Genomic DNA, 27,272 nt, shown 5'->3' on the forward strand with positions numbered 1-27,272 from the left:
GATTAGGTTAGGCTCACTCAGGTTAATGTCTCTCTTTTTAAAGTTGACTGATTAGGGTCCTTAATTAGACCTGCAAAATCCCTTCACAGCAGCACCTAGATTAGTGTTTGCATAACTGGAGAGGGTGGAGATTTTGGGGACCATCTCAGAATTCCACCTACCACATATGATGAGATTCTTTATAAGCATATATTTTAGCCTCCTAGGGCTTCCATAGCAACATACCATAGACTGAATCCCTTAAAAAACAGAAATTTATTTTCTCACAGTTCTGGAGGCTGGAAATCCCAGATCAAGGTGTCAGAAGGTCTGTTTTCTCCTGAGGCCCTTCTCCTTGGCTTAAAGATGGCCACTTTCTGTGTCCTCACATGGCCTTTTTCTCTGTGCACAGGTATCCCTGGTGTTTCTCTCTTCTTATAAGGACACCAGTTACATGGATTAGGGTTCCAGCATATGAATTTTGGGGGAGAGGCAGACACAATTTGGTCCATATTTGTCTAATAACAAAACTAAGAGCTAATATTTGAGCTACTAAGCAGGTATTATGCTAAACATTTTTGATAGGCTATCTCACTTAACATAAATCATTAGATTAATTATATATCAGTATATAAGAGCTAATATTTGAGCTACTAAGCAGGTATTATGCTAAACATTTTTGACAGGCTATCTCACTTAACATAAATCATTAGATTAATTATATATCAGTATAACCATTATATAAAATTCCAGCTTTGGGCTTCCCTGGTGGCGCAGTGGTTAAGAATCCACCTGCCAATGAAGGGGACATGGGTTCAAGCCCTGGTCTGGGAAGATCCCACATGCCGCGGAGCAACTAAGCCCATGCACCACAACTACTGAGCCTGTGCTCTAGGTCACGGGAGCCACAACTACTGAGCTCACGTGCCACAACTACTGAAGCCCACGTGCCTAGAGCCCGTGCTCTGCAACAAGAAAAGCCACCGCAGTGAGAAGCCCATGCACGCAACAAAGGGTAGTCCCGGCTCATCGCAACTAGAGAAAAGTCCGCATGCAGCAACGAAGACCCAACGCAGCCAAAAATAAAATAAATAAATTTATTTTAAAAATTCCAGCTTTATCAAAATATTTCCTATGTTCTTGATTAGAAATTCTACACAATTTTTATTGATCTGATTCTTAGAGTACTCTGTCTCTACTATGCTCCATTCTGAGGGTGGTTTTTCATTCACTGATCAAATTTTATTGATCATCTATGAGCTTGGTACAGAGGCACAAAGGTTAGTAATCAAAATCCCTGCTCTCAGAGTATAGGCTAGAAGGGAAGATGTATTTTATGTGTGCGTCTCCACGTACATTTTGAAATATCTTACATAAAAGGTATCAATTATATTTATAGAACCATTCCGCACATGTAAGTTCTTATGAACGCTGAGGCACTAAAAATTAAAATAATTTCAAAAAAGGGGGAAATCCTCTGATTATTTGGTTTTACATTACCTTCTTCAGCTGCATCAACCCTAACTGCAGCAACACATTCTTTTATATGTGGCTTTAGACTGAATTTAGACTGGAAAAAAGCCAGCTGGGATTTGAAAGTGAGAAGTAATTATGACATAAAAGTGCAACACCTGACTGGGTAAAGCGCTTCAAATTCCACTCGCTCTGCTCAAGAAAAGAAAAAAATTATCTTTAAAAAATTTATTTTCTCACTGTCCAACTCGTTCACCTTTCATGCTACGAACACCGATACCTTCTCTCCTGCAGGAGGCAAAGGCAGCACTCGCAGGTGGAAGGAGATCTCCAGATTTGCAGGCCGAGTTGCTTCTCAGCTGTGGGCGGGTGTGGTGACAGCACCCCAGTGAGGAGAGTCTTCCCCTCCCAGCCCCAGCTCTTCTTCCCTTGCTCGAGACCCGTGGGCCCCTTGCTGAGCTCCGCACCCAGCTCCCTGGCTCAGCATCTATTCCCTCGCGCCGGCTATAGGAGCGTGGACTGCGCAGGCCCGGCACAAAGGCCCCGCCCAGCCCCTGGTCCCCGGATCCCCGCCCCCAGCCCGGGCCACGCCTCGCCACGTGCGGCCGCGGGCGGATAAACGGCTTCCGCGCCCCGCGCGCCTTGTCCCAGTTAGCGGCAGCTCGATTCGCGCTGGCTCTTCCCTTCGATTCCCAAAACCCTCCAGTGAGCCCTCCGTCCATGGAGGGGGAAGAAACGTTCCTGGAGCTCTTCCTGGCCCGGTGCGCCACCCAGGTGAGCCTGGAAGCCGCCACCACGGTCCCAGAGTCGGGGTCCGCATCCCGCCCCATTGCTGGGCGCTGGGTGCTGCGCACTAAGGATTCTGCCTTTATTTTCTCTCTCGTAAAACTCCTAGCGACCCTAGGAGGTGGGCTTGATTATCCCCGTCTTTCAGTTGAAAAACATAGAAGGTTCGAGAGTTGAAATAACTTACCCAAGGTTGCCAACGGAGCTCGAACCTGGTGTAGTATGAATACAAATTGGAGGCACTTGTGGTTTCTTTCAGTTTGTGATTCTTACGTTTTTTGGGTTTTGTTTTTTAATTTAAGAACTGTAGAAACGAGAGGAAGGAGTCTTCAAAAAGAAAAGCGAGGGAAAAACTTTCGGCCGGCGGGGTGGTGTCGGATTCTTTTTTTTTTTTTTGCGGTACACGGGCCTCTCACTGTTGTGGCCTCTCGCGTTGCGGAGCACAGGCTCCGGACGCGCAGGCTCAACGGCCATAGCTCACGGGCCTAGCAGCTCTGCGGCATGTGGGATCTTCCCGGACCGGGGCACGAACCCGTGTCCCCTGCATCGGCAGGCGGACTCTCAACCACTGCGCCACCAGGGAAGCCCCGGATTCTTTTTTTTGTTTTTTTAAATTTTATTTATTTTTGGCTGCATTGGGTCTTCGTTGCCGTGCGCAGGCGTTCTCTAGTTGCAGTGAGCGGGGGCTGCGCTTCGTTGTGGTGCACGGGCTTCTCATTGTGGTTGATTCTTTTGTTGCGGAGCACTGGCTCTAGGTGCGGGCCTCAGTAGTTGCAGCACGTGGGCTCAGTAGTTGCGGCACACGGGCTTAGTTGCTATGCGACATGTGGGGTCTTCCTGGACCAGGGCTCAAACCCGTGTCCCCTGCATTGGCAGGTGGATTCTTAACCACTGTGCCACCAGGGAAGTCCCCGGATTTTTAAATAGACAATGATTAGCAATGAGGTAGAAATAGTGAAGTCCCACAGCGTTTAACATTGCAAAAGGAGAGCCCACGCTGGAAAGGTTCTGAGAAAGATGAGTTAATGACTCTGCAAAGACAGTTTAACAAAAAGTTTCTTCAGGTATAAGGCCAAGGATGCAGGGAATACTCTGTAAGCATATTCTCTCGAAAGGAGGCTGTCAGGGTTCCACTGCCATAAAACATCCCCCTTTGATATCTTGTTGCCATTGCCTTAAATTCCTTGTTGAAGTTTAGTTCTTTGGGTGGAGGCTTTGTACCCTGCTAAAATGCCATAATGGGAGAAAGGAGGGGAGACACTGATAGTTGCAGGTATTAGTGCTTTAGTGTAAATTGGCTGATGGAATCTTTTCTGGCTAGAACAGAAGAGGCCAAAAAAACAATGGAGAGGAATCTGGGCCATTGTCCCCACCTCAGTGTCCCTCAGGGCCCATCTGTGGGATGGGGGTGGAGGGAGTTAGAGACTAATAACATAATTCAAAATGAAATAAGGTCAAATCTTATTTCCAGAGAATAAATGCATTCTTCTTAAAGTGTTTTCTTCTAACATTTAGTCACCCCTGCCATCTGCTGGACTTGTGGTAACAGCACAATTCAACAGGATCTAGCCAGACACTAGCTAAATAGCTTTGTGATGGAGAAGATGCAGCACAAGGCACTGGTGACTGTTCAATTGTCAGAAGTATGATCTTCTAAGGGATGAGGTTATCCTGCCAGCAGTGGTCAAAATCTAGAATCCAGGCCTGCAGCTTGGGTGAAGTGGATGGTAATATATGTACCAAGGATTTTTTTCCATAACAAAGGCCATGAATTTTACATTAGCTGCTTCCCTCAGTTGCACGCCTCTTTCCCTCGGTTGATGATAATGGAAGTTGAGCAGCCTTCCCCGGACTGGAAGTATAATACATTGATTTAAAGTAGTCTTGCCATTTAAATTTCAATAACTTTTCCCCTATTGCACATTCACGTAAATGGAATGATTTCTTTTCCTTCCTTTGACTAGAAGAAATAAAGATGGCTCCTTGTGGAGGCTTGATTAGCGCTCAAAGCTATCTCCTCAGCTTCCTTCACTTACTGCTCTTCTCTTTAAAATACGAATTTAAAACTCCAAAAAAATCTTTAAATCAACTTAAGGAGTACAGAAAATCTGTACTCTTCAAAGTACACACAGTTTAGAGCATGGTTGCCAAATTGCCTCAGTTACAAAATTGGATTTAGAGTGGCAACTTACTACAGGTCTAACCAAAGTAGGGAAAACATTTTATGAAAAATGCTTTTTCTGCATTTTAAGATATACTTTCCTGTTTTCGTTAAGTGTTGTAACCCTACAGTAGAATTTTAATGATATTTTGTGGAAAGAGCAGGGCATGAATATAAGCTACCTGAACTGCCTCATCGTGAACACACTGCCTGCCAGCCAAGGTGGCATCCCTTTGGTGTGACATGATGTTCTGTTTGTTGTGTTTTGTTTATGTTTTGGGAATGGCCTAGGATGACCTTGCTCCACCCAGATCACCCCTGCTCAGCCCAATTGTGCCTTATGATGTGTACATACCTAATTCATCCAATCCAGAGACTATGTTTAATTCACAGCTTGAAGAAGTCACAGAAACATCTGGCAATTTCTCATCTGTGGATCTTAGCTTCCTACCAGATGAGCTTACCCAAGAGAATAAAGAACAGACTGTCATTAGAAGCAAGCATGAAACTGAAGAAAATTGTAAAACTAAAAGTTGGCAAAGTAGGTTGCCATTACCCAGCCAACAGGACGTTGACCTGGCCTTAAACAGCAGCAGTGGGTCAAATTCCCATTCACATCTCCACCCTGGTGATGCTGGTGATGCTGACTCAGCCCAGCCCTCTCCTGAGAAACCACACTCCTTGCCTCTGGCATCCATAACTCCCATGACACCAGTGACCCCTGTTTCAGGATGTTCTGGAATTGTGCCTCAACTACAGTAAGTTGTTGTTGTTGTTGTTTTAAATGGGTGATGCTTCTGAGTACACATTTCATCAATATATTCCTGAATGGGATGATAATAGTGTAGGGAAGAGAATTTCAGATGTCATTTTCCTTGATTTTGTTAGTTCGTAATGGACTTTAGACAGTTTGGTTATCTGTAAAATGAAGCACTAACTCTTGATCTCCTAAGAGGGAGTTAAAGGTGAGTATACACATTCTTGAAGGATTGTATTGTTTATAGTAAAGCACTGTAGTTGAACCTTGTGGCTGGAGTTGGAATAACACAAAGGATATAAAGGTGTAAAATTGAATTTGATTTGCAAGTTGATTTGATATTGTGATTTCTATTTTGAGACATTTTGAAAAAGGTCTAAAGCTTAATTTTAGTCAGCTAGTCAGGAAATTTTAGAAAAAGCTATTTTTTTTGTTTGTTTGGCCTTGTGGCGTGTGGGATCATAGTTCCCCGACCAGGGATCAAACCCGCACCCCCTGCAGTGGAAGCGAGGAGTCTTAACCACTAAATGTGTTATTATACATTTCACATTTAGAATAATTCTCCCCCAGGAAGTCACCCAAACCTATGAAATGAGGAAGTTAATACGTTTTAATTATTTTTTACTTTTCATATCTGGTATAACTTAGGTTGACTTATTTCTTTTTTTAATTATTATTTTTATTTTTTTATACAGCAGGTTCTTATTAGTTATCTATTTTATACATATTAGTGTATATATGTCAACTCCAATCTCCCAATTCATCACATAGGTTGACTTTTTTCTTTAGGAATATAGTTTCCACTGTAAACCTGGCCTGTAAATTGGATCTGAAGAAAATAGCTTTGCATGCAAAAAATGCAGAATATAACCCAAAGGTAAGATTTCCCAGTAATTTTTTCCACAGTTAGGTTCTATTTAGATTTTCTTTCCTTCATATGATCATGATATTGACTCATTCCTTTGTTTTTATTTTTTAAAAAGAAAAAAATTTGTTAGTGAAAAGCTTTTGGCAACACAAGTTTAATCGGCTCATTCTGTTTTGAACTTATAAAAAAAAATCTCATTTTCTGTGCTGAATACAGTAATTATTGAGCAGTTCCTAAAAGTTCTTTCCCTTGTCATTCAGAAAAACCTTTCAGTATGACTGTTTTCAACCTGACTATGGAAATGCTAACTTTCTTACAATGTCATCATATTCTTGGAAATAATTTTTTCTAATTTTTGTCCTATCTCCTGACACCTGTGTATTTTTTCCATTTACAGTTTCTCTTACCTGAGAAAGCTCAGTTGTTTAAAGTGTAAAGTTCAAGTGTAAGATTCAGGGATTTTTTTGTTTTCTGTCAAAGTTTAATAAAATCTATTCTTTTTTGTGTCCTCCCAAGGCCAGGCATCCCATTTTCAATGGTCTATTTACCTAGGAAGTGGATTTGTTAATTCAATCAACATTTAACAATTTGGTGGGCTCTGTACTTAGTACAAAGATGAGTGAGGCCTGGTCCCTGCTGGGAAAAAGTTCACTGTCTTGGGTGGGGGAGGATTTATGGAGTTAGATGAAAAAGGTCATATTAGTCGGAACCCAGAGGACCTTGCCAACATCAACTATTTATGGATTAAGTATTTGTTTTTCCTGTTGTGTAGTGTTGTTGCTGACCTCTGAAGTGTTACCTGAATGTTACCGAATGCAGCTAAGCTTTCCTATTTATATTTCATGTAGCCGGCTATGATGAGGACAGAAAGGCAATGATGAGCTAGGATTTTTATGGCTGTAGCTACGATGGACCACACTATTGAGCAATCAACATTTTAAGCATATTTTATTCTCTACCATCCTCTGCTCTCCTCTCAGTTTGGTATACACAGTCTGTCCAAACTTGGACTTGACAGCCAGAAAAATTCTGACTTGGCACTTAAGCTGCCTTGAGAATTTAACAAAATGAATGCCAGGTGAGAGCACTACCTTTTTAGTGAACACCTAGAAAACATTAATAGTCCTTGCTCGGCTCTGTGTAGTGCTGACTCAGGGTTCTTTTACTGTTAACACTTCATATCTGAAATTGCCAGTCTGGCCTTGGAGTGATCTGTTGTCCTGTGGAGTGGCTCTAACCCATGGAACTTTGGTCTTGCATGGTACCCACCCCAGTTTCCTTCCCAGCTTAATGGGGGAAGTTGATGTGGCAGGCCAGTGGTTCTCAGCCCTCCCCTGCGTCAGCAACACTTGGAGGACTTACCAGTGCTGCCGGCCTGGGGACCACATTGAGGACTATGGCGGGCAAGAGCTTGACAAATCAACTTTTTGTCATTCATCTTCAGAACGCCTATCAATATATGTATTCTGTTCTATATTTTGGCTGCTTTTTAGTACATTCTAGAGTCTTGGCAAGGCTGTAACATGCTCCATACTTTTTTTTTTCTCAAAGAGTCTTTGAAAGAAAAGTATATCAAAGCAAAAAGCATGGAGTCTGATAGTCGTGGTTTTAAATCTCAACTTAACTGTTTCCTGTATAATGTTGGAAGTTAAATAACCACCTCGTTTCCCTGTGCACTGAATGGGAATTATAATGGATTCAGCTCAGTCCTGTCATGAGGTTAAATGCGATAAAACCTATAAAGCTCTTAGCATAGGGTCTGAAACATAACAGGTACTTAAATTTTAGCTTTACTATTATTATTCTTACCTGTTTTTTCAAAGTATGTACATTTTAGAATCATGATCGTTTTGTTAACCTTAACGTGGGAGAATAGACCCAGACAGGTTTTAGTTTTCCCATTAAATTTCAATTTATTCAACACTGTTTTCATGTCCAGCCCAGCTGGTCAGCTGGAATAGTGTTAACCCCTAGCAGAGGCTAATTGTCCTTTTGGCTTCTGTGTGTAGAGGTTTGCCGCCGTCATAATGAGGATCCGAGAGCCCAGGACTACAGCCCTGATATTTAGCTCTGGGAAAATGGTCTGCACAGGAGCCAGAAGGTAAGAGAAGCCATCCTCCCGCACTACCAGACAAATAATTCACTATGTAAAACAAGGAAGGGTGGCATTAAGGTTCTAAAACACATCGTAGAAGCAAAATACTTTGCTAAGGAGTTAAATTCATGAAATGCCAAATTTGGGGTTAAAAACATTCAGCCTCATAATACGGACTTATATCCCACTTTACAGTCCCCCATAGTGAAGGGGGCTTTACCAGGCTATTACAACTTGTTTCTAAGGTATATTTTAAAAGAAAAAAAAGGCTATAGTAGTGGTAAAGCCTGTTATAAACCTGGGAAAGAAGTTCTTGTGTATTTTCCTCATTGCAGGCAGAAGAATGGATAGAACTTTTTACAGGAGGGAAATTAGACATTTCTTGACCGCTAGCTTGAGCATTCACTCAGGAGGCAATCTCTTACAGGCTCATCTTTCCTGGATCTCATGCAGAGGTAGCCATGTGCTGATGTAGATCCTTTCACCATAGAACTAGTGGGAGAGCTGCTCTTCCCTCTAAGTGTTGGAGGATGAGTAGGAAGTTATCCTCCTGAAAGATAGTACCAATTTCTCCTCGCTCGAGAGATGCACCTAGTGTTCATTTTCTCTGGTAAACAGTGGGTGTTAATATTGTATTTTATATTTGCTAAATTGATTGGCAAAAAGTTGTTTTAATCACATTTCTTTTGATTTAGTAGTGAGACTAACTTTTCATAAGCATATAAACTACCTACTGTATCTTTTGCCCAATATTCTGTGGAGATATTTGTCTTTTGGTATTTAAGTATTTTCACCATTTTATACCACAAATATTTTTCCCATATTAATGTTAGTGGTATTTTATGGGTTTTTTTAATGCAATTTAATTTTGTGTGTGTACGGTTAGCCTATCCAGCTTTTTTCTTTATGGTTTCAGTGTTTGGCTTCATGCTTAGGAAGGCGTTCTCCACACACAACATGACATAAGTATTGACCTCCATATATTTTTCTGGTTTTTTTCAGGTCCTGCTTTGTATTGAAGAAAGGAGGTTAATGTTTTGACTCATCTAGAACTTTCTCTGGATGATGGAAATGTTCTGTATCTGTGCTGTCCAATGTGGTAGTCTTTAGTCATATGTGACTTTTGAGCACTTGAAATAAGCTAATACCATGGAGGAACTGAACTTTTTATTTAATTTTAATTGATTTTAATTTAAATAGCCACATGTAGCTAGTGGCCACCATATTGGGCAGAGCAGGTCTAGAATTTTACTTCAATATAAGATCATTTTTTTCAAATGCCCAGTCAGTGTCCCAGTACATTTATAGAAGAATCTATTTTGCTGTATTTCTCCTCCACCTGTTTTTACATGTTAAGTTCTTTACCTGTGTCTGAGTAAGTTTGTGGCCTTAACTCTTCTGTTGATCTGTGTATCCTTTGACCTAGAAATCTCCATTTTTAAGTCATTTTTGGACAACTCTGCAAGATAACTACAAGGATGTTCATTTCAGCATTGTTTAAAACAGGGGCAGAGGGAACAAATTTCTAGCAATACAGTTTTGAATAAATCATAAAATAAAATTATTTAGCCATGTATAGTATATTGAGTTGGAAGGATAAGTTGTGGGAGGGGAGAACACACAGATTCATGAGTGTTTTTTTCCTAATTCATGAGTTTTTGTTTCCTATCTGAATTTATTTGGTTCCCAAAATCTGATAGTGAAAACTTGGATGGTGAGTTCAGATTATAAGAGATATTTGTTATCCAAATCTATCTGGTTGTTGAATTTTGGATAGAGAGTTGTCAAAGTTTGGTTAGTATAAGAGATATCAGAATTATCTCCAAAAATTTAACCAAACGTATTCTCTTTAGTTGCAATAATCAGAGTTTGCATAGTGCAGGATACCTGCCTTTGCACAGAAAAGTGCAGAGGAGCCAAATTTATCAGTGGTAATTACCACTGGTGGTGAAATTTCAAGGTTCTTAACCTCTTTTCTAATATTTGTACAAGAAAATGTATGTAGATTTTAACTGTTAGTTGTTTGAATGGGAATTTCTGTGTGATACAAGAAACTATAAGGCTATGCAAATTCTTGAAATTTGACCTTATAAATATTAGCACTATGTCATTTAGACAAAATGTGGTTTTTCAAAATGGAAACCACTTATTTCACTGCTGTCTTGGGGACACGGCCTTGCTAGGGACTTTTCAGAAGTTGGTAATGGATGAGGAGAATCAACATGAAATGAGGTGATGTGAAAATGGCACAGTGTTGTGACAGATCTAGATTGGAAAGAGACTCTACCGCTCGCTCCCTTTTGTCCAGGCAAATAAGTTCAATCTGGCTTTTCTTTAACGTACTTCTGATTTTCAACTTAAAGGTGGGGATAACCCATAAGAGTGGGTGGAATTCATAGGATTCACCCACCAGGTGTTGCCCCTGTTTGGCAACCCCTGCTACTCACTGTTTTTATTTTGGTAGTGACCATTGAAAAGTATCTGATGAAAAATAAAGCCCCAGATCTCAGGATTTCACATTCTCTACCATGGATTTAAGGGTGGAGTAGGACAAACATTTAGAAGAACATAGCCACACAGTTGGATGAATCTATTTCTTTCTCATATTGAGTATGAGTTGAATGACAATTGTGTGAGAAAACCTGAGCAACATTGGGCAGATTTTGAGGTATTTTCATGTTTTTTTTAAAGTATATAATTTGTCCCATAAAGTTCCAAGTCCTGGCATCCTATCTATGCCACTCAGCTGGCACATAACTTACTTCCTCGTGTTGATTTTTTTTGTATGTATGTATGTGTCCTTATTTTTGTTACTGCTGTTCCCATCTAAATGGTACACACCTTTAGACCAGAAGCATGATTCTAAAACCTTAGTGAGCATCACAGTCACTGGTGGGCTTGTTAAGACATAGATTGCTGGGCCCCAACCCCAGAATGTCTGCATGTCTGATGTGGGACCTGGGACTTTGCATTTCTAGCAAGTTCTCAGGTGGTAGTACTGCTGCTGGCCTGAGGACACTTTCTGAGAACCAGCGGAATAGTTAATTTCATCTAATAACACTTAAAACAAGTAAAAGAAAAAACTACCTTATATGTGAAAGATGGCAAATGAAGACAAAAGTCTGTTTATGATTCAGTTCAACAACTGTACATTGTACCATACCCTTTTCTAGGTGCTAGGGACAAAAGTAGGGGAGGTAGGTCCTTCTCCTCAAAGTCTATAGCTTCCTAGTATACACTGAAAGATAAACATGGTACATACGCTAAAAATACAATCAGGGAAGTGTGTGAATAAAGCCTAGCTAGTTAGCAGTCATAGTGATTAAGACATCTTTAATTACATTTGCCGTTCCCCAGCGAAGAGCAGTCTCGACTTGCAGCAAGAAAGTATGCTCGTGTGGTGCAGAAGCTGGGCTTTCCTGCCAGATTCCTCGATTTTAAAATTCAGAACATGGTTGGAAGCTGTGATGTGAGATTTCCTATTAGGCTGGAAGGTTTGGTGCTATCCCATCAGCAGTTCAGTAGGTATGATTGTTGCATAACTTAACTCTGAGTTTCCCAAGTTATTAAAGTTCTATTATGGGCTGCTTATATAATGTATTTTTCAGAGAAATATAATTTTTTTAAAAAACTACAACAAGTGAAAAGGTTAAGATGCTATACCTAAGTCCTCACTGGTTACCACGCGTGTCCAATCTTCTGCAATAGTGGTTCTCAAAACTAAATTGCATAGTAATCACCTGGACAGCTTATCAACACACATTCGTGCCTGGGCTGTGGTATGCAGAGATTCTGCTTGAATTTGCAGTTCTAACAAGCTCACGGGTGATGCCAGCACTGCTGTCCAGAGGCCCACATCCTGAGACCCCCTGATGTATAGATTTCTAAACAAATCTGGCTGGGGGGTGGTGGCAGTGGCCAGAAGAGCAAGGGGTATGACATGGATGAGGTTAAGTAGGAAGGGCTGACAGCTGGTGAGGGGAGAAAGGGCTGGAGAGAAGATGAAAAAAAGAATGGCCATAGCATGTTCTTGGAAGACAATCCTATCTAGTTTTTGTCCTGTTGAGTTTGTTCAAGGGTTTTCTTTTTCTGTGTGTAGCTGTAGCCCCCACTATTGTTTTTTCTTTCACGGATTCATATTCCTTTGGGAGTATCTCTAGGCTGCCTGGCTTCTTCACACGTAACGTCTCCATCTCAACAGCAAATGCGCCTCCTCCTCCCTCAGCTGCTTCGGTGCTTCTCCCAGCCTGCTCAGGCCCTCAGAGAGCCGTGACGGAGGGTGACTGACAAACACCAAATGCCGCCACCCCTTGGGATATACACTTGGGCCAGGGCACTTGAACTGCCTTCGAGTCACAGATGCTCTTAAATTTTCATGATCTAGCTTGAACTGAAGTTCTTTCATTCTACTTTTCCGTCCCTTTGCCTTTGAGCAATCATTCTGTTTAATAGAGTAGAGAGGGATCACATAGCTCTGCTTTCTCTAGCATTTGTGAGCTGACATTTGTTAGCTCTCCTTTGAGACATGACCTAGACAGAAGTTAAAAATTGCCTTTTTCTTCCCCTGACTTTCCAAAAAAATTTGTTCATTCTGAGATTTAGCTTTTATGATACTTTTCAGGCAATATTTATTTTCCCCTTGATTATATTTTCTTTTTTCCTCTGCCTCAATTTTCTTCAGCATAGGCTTATTAAGTGCCTATGAGGTACCCATTGAGTTCATCGGGAAGTCCCCCACGCAAGACATATTCCCTCTTTATGTGTCCTTTTCTTTCTTCAATCTTGGAATAACTCATAGATTTATAGTAAAACCTTCATTTTTAAGAGTCTCTCAACTCATGCTTCGTCTTATCTTCCAGATCCTCAGCCTTGCACCTCCTGTCTATCTTTCTTGGAACCAACTTTTTCTGAACATGGGAAAGATGTTACCAGGGTCTTTTTCCTTTCATAATGTTCACATTTCTAGTTGTGGCCTTTTCTTTTTCACTTAAAGCAGTTCCTTTAACATTTCTTGTAAAGCTGGGTTGGTGGTACTGATCTCTTAGCTTTTGCTTGTCTGTAAAACTTTTGCTCTCTCCATCAAATCTGAATGACAGCCTTGCTGGGTAGGGTATTCTTGGTTGTAGCTTTTTCCCTTTAATCATTTAAAATACATTGTGCAACTCCCTTCTGGCCTGCAGAGTTTCTGCTGAAAAGTCAGCTGTGATAGCCTTATTGGAGTTCCCTTGTATGTAACTTGTTGCTTTTCCCTTGCTGCTTTTAATAGTCTCTCTTTATCTTTAATTTTTGGCAGTTTAAAAAATATTTATTTATTTATTCATTTGGCTGCATCAGGTCTTAGTTGCAGCACACAGGATCTTCGTTGCAGCATGCGGGATCTTTTGTTATGGTGCATGGGCTGGCTTCTCTCTAGTTCTGGCATGCGGGCTCCAGAGTGCATGGGCTCAGTAGTTGCAGCACATGGGCACAGTAGTTGCGGCACAAGGGCTCTGTAGTTGCAGTGCGTGGGCTTAGTTGCCCCACGGCATGTGGAATCTTAGTTCCCTGGCCAGGGATTAAACCCACATCCCCTGCACTGGAAGGCAGATTCTTAACCACTGGACCACCAGGGAAGTCCCAATTCTTGCCATTTTAATTACAGTGTGTCTTGGTGTGGTCCTCTTTGGGTTGATCCTGTTTGGAAGTCTCTGTGCTTCTTGGACCTAGACGTCTGTTTCCTTTCCCAGTCTAGGGAAGTTTACAGGTATTTACATACCAAAGACTTTTATTTTCTCTTTTCCCTTTTAGTGTCATAAGATTTGGCTGGAAGATTAGATGGAAACATTTCTTCTGTGCCCCAGACTTCACTTTCTTGGCTTGAACCTTGTAGTTCCCATAGAAGTTTCCCAGGGCTCCAGCTACTGTCATTGTGTCCCCAGTGTCCAGAAGTGGTTTGTGGGTAGAAGTCCTGACAGGCTTTCTGCAGTAAGATAGAGTGATGTCCCAGGAAGACACGTCCACCCGTAATGACCTCCACATACTTCAGATAGGTAGCCTCACCACTGTGATACATCTTGCTGGTGCCAATAAGAAGTTTCACATCTGCTGTGGTATGGGTCTTATTCATTGCAGAATGGAATGGAGTTTTTCTTTGTGACCTGGACTCACCCTTTAAGTGCAAAAATTCACGTGTATTATATATAGTGCTCCATTTCTCAGATTTCTTCAATTTCTTATATCTCCATTAGCCATTGTTTTGAGAATAGTTTTATTTCATCAACTTCTTCTTAACTACTGACTTCTTTTTTAAGCTTCTCAGGCCTTTCTAGGAATCTCTCCTCTTCTCTCTGGTGGAGTGTGGGGAAGCAGTTCTTAGCCCAATCATCCTTTGTTCCTCAGAGAAACCAGCTTACATTTAATAGTAAATATGAGTGAGTTACTACGTATAGGAACAAATCCTGAATTTTTAAAACTTGGGATGGTTTAGTTTTCTTTCTTTAGACGGCATCTGTCCAAAGACAAATTACAGTGGTCTAGAAATTTTTTTAGGTCCTATCCACTAAAAATGTTAACTTTAGGAGTTTATAAATACATACAAAATGTGCTCATTATTGTAGAACTTGGAAAATTTGGAAAATGTGTTATGTATTTTTATTGATACTTTTTTTGACAGATGGAAAATATTTAACTAACAAGATCTTAAAACATTAGATCTGATGTCCTAAATTATGTTGATCTATAGCTTAATTTCTAATTTTAATTTCATTTCCAAGTGAAATGATTTTCACTTGGAAAAATATTATGACCAAAAATGAATTCTATTCTTGACAGCTACAGAAATTACCTAGGACACTCAAGACTGCTTTTATCAAGATAGTCAAAAGGTTTTTGGTAAAAAAGCTTTTGAAAACTGCTTTTCAGTACACACTGGGTCTTAAATATTATGAGAAAGCAGTTGAATAGTGCTATTTTTAACCTTTTTCTTTTATATCTTAACAGTTATGAACCTGAACTGTTTCCTGGCCTTATTTACAGAATGGTAAAACCACGAATTGTGTTGCTTATCTTTGTATCTGGAAAAGTTGTGTTGACAGGTAAGTTCTAAGATTCTGACTTTCATAAAATTCAATAGCTATGTGTGTGCTTTGCTTTACATTTTAAATAGCTTTATGCACTATTATAAAGCAATTCTTGGTATTTTAGAATACCTGGGAAAAAAATGAAAAGTAGAAAGAAAGATAGCATCACCCATTGGCCCCAATAGTCAAACAATATAACTTTTTTCCATGTTTTTATGTCACTTTGATATGTATATACATCTTTATATCCTACCTTTTAACATTATAACATATGTAGCTTAACTCATTGTTACAAACTCTTGATGAAGGCTTTTGACGGCTGAATAGCGTTCCAACAGAAGGGTCAACAAATCTTTTTCTGCAAAGGGCTAAATACTAAATGTTTTAGGTTTTATGGGCAGTAGAGTCTCTGTCACAACTACTGAACCCTGTCATTTTATTGTGAAAGTAGCCGTAGACATCACATAAAGGAAAAGGCTCTGAGGTGTGATTTTAATGTAATTCGTTTAATTTATATATATCAAGTAATTTTCTTCCTCTTCTTCTTTTTTTTTTTTCCCCCAACCATTTAAAATATAAAAATCAGTCTTAGCTCACAGGCTATACAAAAATCAGGCAGCAGACTAGGTTTGGCCAGCAGATCCAAGTTTTCCGACCTCCATTCTAACACGTTATTCCATCAAACTTATTCTCCCATTGTCAGGTGTTTATATGTTCTTTCTTTGCTGCTTATAAATGACACAAAACTTCGGCTGTTTTTATGTGTGGGATCATTTTATTATTGTAAATGCTCAGAAATTGAACTTTTGTTTAAGGATTGGACCATGTTTAAGGTTCTTAGTACAAATTACTAAATTGTTTTAAAAAGGGTTATATATATATACATAGAACTGTATATATATACAGTTCTCCTATATCATATTTACATTCCTACCAGCAATGTTTCTTAAGTGTCTTTTACGAACCTCATCAGCATTCAAAACAAAAATGTACAAAAGAAAACTTTAACTACATAAGTGAAAGTGATCTCACTGCTTTAACCTCACTGGTACTCAGAACTAGAAATTGATCACTTTTCAACATATCCTGTAAATAGCATTTTATCTTTTGTAAATAGTATGTACATAACTTACTCCTTTCTTGTCTACTTAGTTTTTTTAAATTTTCTTTATTTTAATTTTTAAATTTTAAAAAATTTTATTGGAGTATAGTTGATTTACAATGTTGTGTTAGTTTCAGGTGTACAGCAAAGTGATTCAGTTATACATATACATATATTCATTCTTTTTCAGATTCTTTTCTCATATAGGATATCACAGAATATTGAGTAGAGTTCCTTGTGCTATACCGTAGGTCCTTGTTGGTTATCTATCTTATGTATAGTAATGTACATATGTTCATCCCAAGCTCCTGATTTATCTCTACCACCCATGCTTCCCCTTTGGTAACCATAAGTTTGTTTTTGATATCTGTAAGTCTGTTTCTGTTTTGTAAATAAGTTCATTTGTATCATTTTTGTAAAATTAGATTCTACATATGAGTGTTATCATATGATATTTGTCCTTTTCTGTCTGACTTACTTCACTTAGTATGATAATCTCTGGGTCCATCCATGTTGCTTCAAATGGCATTATTTCATTCTTTTTTATGGCTGAGTAATATTCCATTGTATTTATGTACTACATCATCTTTATCTATTCCTCTGTTGATGGACATTTAGTTTGCTTCCGTGTCTTGGCTATTGTAAATAGTGCTGTAGTGAACACTGGCGGGGGGGTACATTATCTTTTTTAATTCTGGTTTTCTCTGGATATATGCCCAGGAGTGGGATTGCTGGGTCATATGGTAGTTCTATTTTTAGTTTAAGGAACCTCCATACTGTTCTCCATAGTGGTTGTACCAATTTACATTCCCACCAACAGTGTATGAGGGCTCCCTTGTCTCCACACCCTCTCCAGCATTTATTGTTTGTAGACTTTGATGATGGCCATTCTGACCAGTGTGAGGTGATACTTCATTGTAGTTTTGATTTGCATTTCTCTGATAATTAGTGATGTTGAGGAGCTTTTTATGTGCTTTTGGCCATCTGTATGTCTTCTTTGGAGAAATGTCTGTTTAGATCTTCTGCCCATTTTTTGATTGGGTTGTTTGTTTTTTTTGACATAGAGCTGCATGAGCTGTTTGTATATTTTGGAGATTAATCCCTTGTCGGTTGCTTTGTTTGCAATATTTTCTCCCATTCTGTGGGTTGTCTTTTTGTTTTGTTTATGGTTTCCTTTGATGTGCAGAAGCTTTTAAGTTTAATTAGGTTCCATTTGTTTATTTTTGTTTTTATTTTCACTAAGGATTTGTATGAGTTCACCATAATATCAAAAGTAACTACTTTATTTGTGACTTTTTCCAGGTGACTTATTTTTACATAAAGAAGGTTTTTAAAATTCTTGAAGTAAATGGTTGAGACTCTTTTCCTTATTCTTCTCTGCAGTAGTTATTTCCACTATTTTATCTTCCAGGTCACTTATCCGTTCTTCTGCCTCAGTTATTCCGCTATTGATACCTTCTAGAGTATTTTAAATTTCATTTATTGTGTTGTTCATCATTGCTTGTTTCCTCTTTAGTTTTTCTAAGTCCTTGTTAAATGTTTCTTGCATTTTCTCTATTTCCAAGATTTTGGATCATCTTTACTATCATTATTCTGAATTCTTTTTCAGGTAGACTGCCTATTTCTTCTTCATTTGTTAGGTCTGGTGGGTTTTTACCTTGCTCCTTCATCTACTGTGTGTTTCTCTGTCTTCTCATTTTGCTTGTCTTACTGTGTTTGGGGTCTTCTTTTCGCAGGCTGCAGGTTCGTAGTTCCTGTTGTTTTTTGTGTCTGTCCCCAGTGGCTAAGGTTGGTTCAGTGGATTGTGTAGGTTTCCTGGTGGAGGGGACTAGTGCCTGTGTTCTGGTGATTGAGGCTGGATCTTGTCTTTCTGGTGGGCAGGTCCATATCTGGTGGTGTGTTTTGGGGTGTCTGTGGCCTTATTATGATTTTAGGCAGCCTCTCTGCTAATGGGTTGTGTTGTGTTCCTGTCTTGCTAGTTGTTTGGCATAGGGTGTGCAGCACTGTAGCTTGCTGGTCGTTGAGTGGAGCTGGGTCTTTGTGTTGAGATGGAGATCTCTGGGAGATTTTCGCCTTTTGATATTACGTGGAGCTGGGATGTCTCTTGTGGACCAGTGTCCTGAAGTTGGCTCTCCCACCTCAGAGGCACAGCCCTGATGCCTGGCTGGAGCACCAAGAGCCTTTCATCCACATGGCTCAGAATAAAAGGGAGAAAAAGTGGAAAGAAAGAAAGAGGATAAAATAAAATCAAGTGAGATAAAGTTATTAAAATAAAAAATAATTAAGAAAAAAAAATTTTAAGTAAAAAAAAAAAACCGGACGGACAGACCCCTACGACAAATGGTGAAAGCAAAGCTATACAGACAAAATCTCGCACAGAAGCATACACATATACACTCACAAAAAGAGGAAAAGGGGAAAAAATAATCTATCTTGCTCCCAAAGTCCATCTCCTCAATTTGGGATGACTCGTCTATTCATGTATTCCACAGATGCAGGGTACATCAAGTTAGTTGTGGAGCTTTAATCCGCTGCTCCTGAGGCTGCTGGGAGAGATTTACCTTTCTTTTCTTTGTTCGCACAGCTCCCAGGGTTCAGCTTTGGATTTGGCCCTGCCTCTGCGTGTAGGTCGCCTGAGGGCGTCTATTCTTCGCTCAGACAGGACAGGGTTAAAAGAGCAGCTGCTTCGGAGACTCTGGCTCACTCAGGCCAGCGGGGAGGGAGGGTTATGGAGTGCAGGGCGAGCCTGCGGCGGCAGAGGCTGGCATGACGTTGCACCAGCCTGAGGCGCGCTGTGCTTCTCCCGGGGAAGTGGTCCCTGGATCACGGGACCCTGGCAGTGGCGGGCTGCACAGGCTCCCGGGAGGGGAGGTGGGGAGAGTGACCTGTGCTTGCACACAGGCTTCTTGGTGGCGGCAGCAACGGCCTTAGCGTCCCAGGCCTGTCTCTGGGGTCTGCGCTGATAGCTGCGGCTCGAGCCCGTTGCTGGAGCTCCTTTGAGTGGCGCTCTTAATCCTCTCTCCTCGCGCACCGGGAAACAGAGAGGGAAGAAAAAGTCTCTTGCCTCTTCGGCAGCTCCAGACTTTTTCCCGGCCTCCCTCCCAGCTAGCCGTGGCGCACTAACCCCTTCAGGCTGTGTTCACACCGACAACCTCAGTCCTCTCCCTGGGATCCGACCTCTGAAGCCCGAGCCTCAGCTCCCAGCCCCCGCCCTCCCGGGCGGGTGAGCAGACAAGCCTCTCGGGCTGGTGAGTGCCGGTCGGCACCGATCCTCTGTGCGGGAATCTCTCCGCTTTGCCCTCCGCACCCCTGTGGCTGCGCTCTCCTCCGCCGCCGCTCTGAAGCTTCCCCCTCCGCCACCCGCAGTCTACGCCCGCGAAGGGGCTTTCTAGTGTGTGGAAACCTTTCCTCCTTCACAGCTCCCTCCCTGAGGTGCAGGTCCCGTCCCTATTCTTTTGTCTCTGTTTTTTCTTTTGCCCTACCCAGGTACGTGGGGGGGTTTCTTGCCTTTTGGGAGGTCTGAGGTCTTCTGCCAGCGTTCAGTAGGTGTTCTGTAGGAGTTGTTCCACGTGTAGATGTATTTCTGATGTATCTGTGGGGAGGAATGTGATCTCTGCGTCTTACTCTTCGGCCATCTTCCTCTGCTTCCCGGAGACTCTTTTCCATACCATTCTACTGAAGTTTACTATTTTTGCCTTATTTTGTCTGACTTTTTCCACATTTTAGTCTCCTGTACCAGGATGAATACCAAGTTTATATGGTACGAGCCACATTGATTATACCCCACCCCCAAACAGCTAGCTAGACATCTTAAAACTACATGTTCTCCTCATTATTAACTTGTGATGACTCCTTTTGACCTTTATTTTTATATATGGGTCTGTTCTCCAGTCCTGCCTTTGCTCCAGAAATATGCTATGATAATCCTATTATATTTATACTATATTGTGGTTATAAATGTGCTTTCATTCTAGTGGTCTCTATATCTGATAGGGCCAGTTTCCCCTCTTTACTCCCCTCTTTATATCCCCAGTTTACTTCTCTTTTGTTAGCTCCTCTCAAATATTTATTCTTCCAAATAAACTTTAAAATTTTATAACATCTTGCCCCATCTAAAACCAATTGAGATTTCTGCATTAGCTGAATTAATTTGAGAAACTTTCTATCACTCAGCATCCAAAAACACGGAGTATCTGTTGTTAAGTCTTCTTTTAGAACTCAGTAAGCTCAGTAAGTTTTGTAGTTTTCTTTTCTCTAAAAAGGAATCTAATGTGTCTTCAAAGTGGGGAAAGCCTGTTTGGAATTCAAGAGCCTTTTGAATACAGCAAAGCTGCAATTCCTCAGATGCCACCAATATAGTGTCTGGAATAATTAAGACCTCCTAGTGACTGACATAAAGTTTCCCTCTATATGTTCTGAAGGAAGGGGAAGAAGTCTGCAAAGTAAATGGAATAGAATAGATATTGGAGGCAAATATAGGCCCTACTCAAGGGAATAAACTTCAAGACCTTTGGAAGGATGCTTTCATCTATGTGCTATGTATTATTATGAACTGTCTTATTAAAAGTGCAAATTGCCAAGTACAGGCTAAGTTCCTATTACAGGCACACCAGAACAAGTTTCTTTAAATATTCTTAATTCAGACCAACTTTCTTACCCCAAATTAAAAGGAAAAAAAAACTTTCATGTGCACATTTGCTAGAAGTTTCAAATCACACAAGTAAAGGATTGTCAACACACAGTCCAGAAGACCATACAGTATACTTCTCTTAAAATTTGTTAATGCATTCAGCCCAAAGAACAGGCAAAGCTAAATTTCTTCACTCTTGTAAGACATAGATCATCACTTTTGTGAAGAGGCGGAAAGAGATATATTGATTGAAATCCAAATTTCTGCTTATACGTATTTTGAAGTAAAAGCTAGCCAATGTCTTACTACTAAAATATGGATAATTACCATCTATTGAGTTTTTTTCCCCTGTTTATGCCATATTGTCTTAAAGTACTTTACCTAGAACAACATGGCTTAGGTTGCTTTTGCTCCAAACCTAGAGACAAATGCTCCTTATTCCTTAACCTTAGTTACCTAGACTCTTTTCACCTGCAAGTGGGTTAAAACCTCAAGGACCCAATTTTGGGTGTACACCTGGGGAAAGGGATCAAAGAGGCTTCCTTTTAGCCTTGACTCTAGAACTTCAGCTGGGGATGGTCGTGTAGAGCAGCCAGTGGAGTCCTAGAGGCTCCCATGGTCTAGCCCAACATGGCAAGACTCTGCAGAGCTGTTTTAAAATCAAGGTCCCAGCAAGGGTAAGTAACTTTTGCCTAGAAAGTGTTAGAGTGTTGAAATTACAAACACACTTTGAATTTCACTGTATTAAATAGTGGATCCCAGCTCTCCCCTAGGTAGGAGCCGTAGAACACCAATGTACCTAAAACAAATGGGTGGCAATTGGAAACTTTTGTATCACATGCCGCTTGCAGGGTCTTCGAAAATAATTTATCCTTGTAAAATTGTCTTGTTCCCTTGAGGTGCCAGAGCTGCAGCCACCATGTCTAAGGCTACATCTGAATGAATGGTTAAGTGAGCTGAGGCTCTACTATCCTACTTTGTCATGGTCCCAGACAGCAAACAGCGAAGGGACCTGGGTCAAGCTTAACACTGCTTTTCCAGGTCTGTGCTGCTTTTCTATGGTTAATGTGACATTTAGGACCAATGATTTTTCTCAAACCATGGTAAAATGAATAGTATAGCTAGGATCTGCTGCAACAATATACAATGAACAGCAAATACGTCAACTTTCACTTCTAAGATGAGACGTAATAGAGTTAAGATATGTTGGGCACTCATGTGCCAGGCACTATGATAAGTAAGGGCTTTTATGTGGGTTCTGGTTAACTCTTTGAGGCTGTACTTAATATCTCAGTCTCCTCACCTGTAAAATGAGGACAATGGAGGGCTTCTCTGGTGGCGCAGTGGTTGAGAGTCCGCCTGCCGATGCACGGGACACAGGTTCATGCCCCGGTCCGGGAAGATCCCACATGCCGCTGAGCAGCTGGGCCCATGAGCCATGGCCGCTGAGCCTGCATGTCCAGAGCCTGTGCTCCGCAACGGGAGAGGCCACAACAGTGAGAGGCCCGCGTACAGCAAAAAAAAAAAAAAAAAGAGGACAATGGAGAGATCATGTAACCTTAACAATGTCAAACAGCTATACGTGCTGCACATGCCTGGCTTCAGAGCCCACCATCTTCTCGTACTCACCGTCCCCCAGCTCTTTCGATGTCTGTGAAAACGCCTGTGTGGTCTTTTGGGCACCTTCCTCCTAATCCTCCTTGTCAGCTAAGGAATGATAAATACTCTCTTAGTGGTGAGAGGCAGCAGGTGTGTTGGCTAAGAGGCTGAGCTCTGGAAGCCAATTGTCTAGTTTGAATCCAAGCTTTACCATTTATTGGCTGTGTAGACCTTGGGTGAGTTTGTTCTCCACCTTGATTTCCACATACGTAAAAGTCGGGTGCCCATAGAAGCTACCTGCTAAGTGTTACGAGGAGGCAGAAGAACAAGGCCTGGCGTACAGTAAACATGGTGTAAACGTTAGCTGTTATTACCTCCCACTCTTCTTCTTTTTTCCCTAGCATTCAAAAAGGTGAAATTTTGCTCTCATGCCTTGCCCAGATGATAGGAATATGAAATTTAAAGAGGCTTTAGAAAAATACTTCACGCACTTATTTCCTTCCAGCATAAAGAACGAAGAAGCTGGATCTTTGTTACCAAGGGCCACTCTCAATCAGTTAGATGTCAGTGGTTCTTGGAAATGAACCAAGAACCAAGAGGGCAGCATAAAAATGGCAAGACTTAATAGTGAGTGGGCCAGAGACAGAACAGGATATCCCTGTCAATCATTACTGGGAATCCACCACTAATAGTGACTTAGTATATACTGTAAAATGTATACCTTGAGTGATTAAATGCTGGGTTTTTTTGCAATTTGTAAGATTTTCGTGCACACGCGTATGCTATCACTTGGAAAAATAAGATGTGTAGTTGTGACTTGGTATAAGAATAGTATTGTAAAATCCAAGTAGTATTGGAAAGTGATATTTGGGCTGGCTAAGGGGTAGGGATGAGCTTACAAACCTTATCGACAGGTGATAGATATTTAAGAAACTTTGGGTGCCTACCAGGTACATATTACTGTTTTGGGTGCTGAGGATACCAAAGCAAATATAACATACCCCTCATCTGGCAAAAATCCTGCCCTGGTGAAGAAGAGAAATTACGTGATACTGGTTCTCACAGAACCAAATAATAAGCCATGTGTTCGTGGGCCAGCCATCCCAGCATCCCTAATCCTGAAGTACATTCTTCTAGGACAATAATAATGGCTTAAATCTTGTTAAATGTTATGGTTTGCAAAGGACTTTTTGCAAAAACTTGCTCATGTAACCCTTATAGTAACCCTATGAGAAGGCTGTTGTCCTTATTTATAGGTAAGGAAATGGAAACTCAGAAGTTAAACAATCTGCCTGTGATTTCAAACCTAGTTAGTTGTAGACCTTGCATTTGAGCCCATATGGTTTGATCTCAAGCCAGTCCTTTCTCCAATGCACCAGCCACAGAATTTCTACCTCATTTGCCGCAGTTAGGAATGGCGTTTATCCCCCAAAGTGGTGGTCATCGTTACTTGAAGGAAAGGACTGGTAGGTTTTGCGTAAAAGACAAGGGTCATATATATAATCAGAGTCTGGTGCTACAAATTGGGATGTTTGATTATAGATTGATTATTAATAGGACTATGGGGACAATTTAGGTTTCCTCAAAATTTTTATGCCAATATTTCAGTGAGGAGATATTTCACTAAATTGACCGAATCCCCTCATTGGGATTTACAATTCCTGGCAGTGTTTATTTGATGACTTTTGGTGTAAAGGAAGGAACACTGGATACATGAGGTCTTCCCTCATAGCTGATACTCATGATTCAGGGGAACTTCAACTTCTTAGGCCTCGTTTTCCCACACAGGAAATAAAAAAATTGTACTAGATAATTTCCCTAAAGCCCTTTTGTGTCTAAAGTTGTTTTTCTATGATATAAAATAATGATCACTCTCAATGTCCATTCCCTCTTGGGTGATGGGTGTTTTCTACTCTCTAGGGGATGCCAGAACGTTATACTCTTTTGGGCTTAAATGTAATGCTCTTAGGTATGATTTTTTTTTTAAGTGTTAAGAAAAAAACCCAAAGTACATGGTTACCCAAAATGCTGGACCTAAATACTCTGTTACTCAATTAAATATAAAAAGAACCTTAGTTTAGGGGAGGGGGGCATTGGGTGAATGTGTGTGTGTTTGCTATACCTATTATACTTCACTGTCTCCCAATTAAAGCTGTTCTGTTCAAATGTATCCAGAAGCTGAAAAAGTCCATCAAACCAGAGGCAGAGAGTCTTTTTATAGTAGTGTTTTACTTAACTGCTTCCCCAACTCACTTTTTGGTTTCTACAAAACCAATCTCTTAAGAAACTAAAATTTTAGTGCTATAATTAAAATTTGCTGAGACTTAAGGGATTTTTCCTACCTCAGAGGTACAGAGTTTCTGTTAAGCATGTCAATAATTCACCTTCCTCCCCACCCCACATCTTTGAGGGTGGAGACTCAGAGAGTAAATTCTTTGGCAATGAATAAGTAACTTGTTGCCCTTACCTATCCCACCCCCCGGTTTTAGGCTTATAAGTACTTCATTTTTGATTCTTAAATTTTTTAAAATTTATTGAGGTGAAATTCAAATAGTACGAATTTAACCATTTTAAAATGAACAGTTGAGGGGCATTTAGTTCATTCAGAATGTTGTGCAACCACCGCATCTAGTGCCAAAATGTTTCCATTACTCCAAAATAAAGTCCCATATCATTAGGCAGTTTTTCCCCATTTCTCCCTCACCCTAGCCCCTGGCAATCACCAGTCTTCCTTCTGTCTCTGTGAATTTACCTATTCTGGAGACTTCATATAAATGGAATCATACAATATGTGACCTTTCATGTCTGGCTTCTTTCACTTAGCATAATGTTTTTGAGGTTCATCCAATTGCAGTATGTATCAGTGCTTGATTCCTTTTTATGGCAGTATAATATTACATTGTATGTATCTACCACAATTTGTTTGTACATTCATCTGTTGGTAGACACTGGGTTGTTTCCACTTTGGGGCTATTGTGAATAGTGCGGCAATGAATATGCAGCTACATGCCTGTTATTTGTTTGAGTACTTGTTTGCAATCTGAGGGGGTATATACCCAGATACCCAGGAGTGAAATTGCTGGGTCACATGGTAATTCTTATTTTTACATTTTTGAGGAATTGCCAAACTGTTTTCCATAGTAGCTGAACCATTTTAAGTTCCCACCAGCAATGTATGAGGGTTCCAATATCTCAGTCTCTTTGCCAACACTTGCTATTTTCCATTTTTTAAATTATTATAGCTCATCCTGGATTCTGAATCCTGATTTCTACCTGCTTCTCAAATCTGGTGATCCTCATTTCGGTAATTCCCTCTCACTAGTCCCATCCTTCAACCAGATAACCACTTCTCACAGGTTATTCCTGCTCTCTCACTGAGCCTTCCTCCTTGTTTATAGTTCTCAAGAACGAGTCTTTACCAACTTAAACTATCTCCATTTTTCTTCATGCTAACAGTTTTTATATTTTCATTAATCTCCTTGCCTCCTGCCCAATAATATCAGATAATAGTTTCCCGATTAGCTGACAGTTCCACATAAACATAAATACCACCAGTCCTTAACCCTTAGCATAATGTGTCTGCATAGCTTTGAAAGGGGAAAGTTAGTAGTGGTGGTTGGTGGTGAGAGATATGAGTAGGGCTGACTGATAATCTCTTTCAAGGGTGGGACTGTCTAATTCACGTTTTTATCCATCTTAACTCCTAGAGCAGTTATAATTAAAGAGCTCTTGAAACTTTAAGGGTAACAATGGTACCGTTTTCCCCTCTAATAATCCCTTCCCATATACTGAAATTTAAAACTTTAGAATAGTTTGTCTCAGTCAGTATTAGGGAATCAGCATGTTAACTAGACATGAGTAGATCAAAGGAAGTTCCTTTTGCTGGTAGCTAAGTGCCCACAGGTGCTGATGAAGGTCATGTTCTGTGGTCACATTCATGACACACTGAGAGATAACATTTCATATTTCATACTATGCCCTAGGAGGCCAAAGACATACTGATACTGGAGAACTCTGCTCTAGGGTATGTGTTTGTGGGAATGTAGCTGTGGTCACCAAATTCTTTTGTCTTTACCAGGAATAAATGTCACTTCTCAGGTACACCTAAAGAGATGTTATTGTATTAAAAGTAACTGGAGATGACAATGAAGTTTTAGTCTTAAGAATATTTTAGTATTGTTTTTAATGATTATGTAAACTTGGATTTCTTTATAGGTGCCAAAGAACGTTCTGAGATCTATGAAGCATTTGAAAACATCTATCCTATTCTAAAGGGTTTTAAAAAAACTTGAGTATATCATTCAACATCTCACAGTATGTTGGTTTGAATATGTGCAAAAGCCCAGCACAGAAACTGCTGGATTATAGATATTCCATGCACATTTTGACTTCAGTTATTAAAGTGTGATTCTGTATGAGTAACCATGCCTAAGAAATGAAGAAACTTTTTTTCAAAATGACTCGTGTATGTTATTTTTAAAATGGAAAAAGTAAACTTACTTCAGAATTTGAAAGATTTAGGGCCTTGCTAGAATGATACTGTAACATCATTAAAATTTAATGCTTTGCTCTTGTTAAAGATGTAGTACATTAACATGTGTTCTCTAAAAATACATAGCAATATATAGAAATTTCAAATAACTGCATAAAACAGGATAGAAAATTGTCTGTTTTTGGCTTTTTAAATATTGAGTAGATGATCCGGGCCATTGGGTACGGGCCTGTGAAGGATCCTGTCAGAAGACAAATGAAACATGGAAGTCT

General features: G+C 40.3%; 1 protein-coding gene across 2 annotated transcripts; it reads left to right on the plus strand.

Annotated features, from left to right (window-relative positions):
- The first annotated feature begins 1,804 nt into the window (after positions 1-1,804).
- TBPL2 (TATA-box binding protein like 2) lies at positions 1,805-27,260 on the plus strand. 2 transcript variants are annotated; one of them, XM_079913902.1, is made up of 7 exons: positions 1,805-2,226; positions 4,691-5,157; positions 5,946-6,033; positions 8,034-8,125; positions 11,477-11,644; positions 15,098-15,192; positions 26,724-27,260. In XM_079913902.1, exons 1-7 carry the CDS (start codon positions 2,173-2,175, stop codon positions 26,798-26,800), a joined length of 1,041 nt encoding a protein of 346 aa, XP_079770028.1. In that variant the 5' UTR covers positions 1,805-2,172; the 3' UTR covers positions 26,801-27,260. The 2 variants fall into 2 exon arrangements, with proteins under 2 accessions (XP_079770028.1, XP_079770027.1); XM_079913901.1 differs by having other exon boundaries at positions 4,793-5,157.
- Positions 27,261-27,272: the final 12 nt, after the last annotated feature.

The sequence above is a fragment of the Stenella coeruleoalba genome (assembly GCF_951394435.1).
Source record: "Stenella coeruleoalba genome assembly, chromosome: 2".
NCBI lineage: Eukaryota > Metazoa > Chordata > Mammalia > Artiodactyla > Delphinidae > Stenella > Stenella coeruleoalba.

Bases quoted from the DNA above. Each gene is read 5' to 3' on its own strand.
- TBPL2 (XM_079913902.1), top strand. From the start codon at position 2,173: ATGGAGGGGGAAGAAACGTTCCTGGAGCTCTTCCTGGCCCGGTGCGCC. The intron at 6,034-8,033 runs GTAAGATTTCCC...TTCTGTGTGTAG, and splicing joins ATGCAGAATATAACCCAAAG to AGGTTTGCCGCCGTCATAAT. The intron at 15,193-26,723 runs GTAAGTTCTAAG...ATTTCTTTATAG, and splicing joins TGGAAAAGTTGTGTTGACAG to GTGCCAAAGAACGTTCTGAG.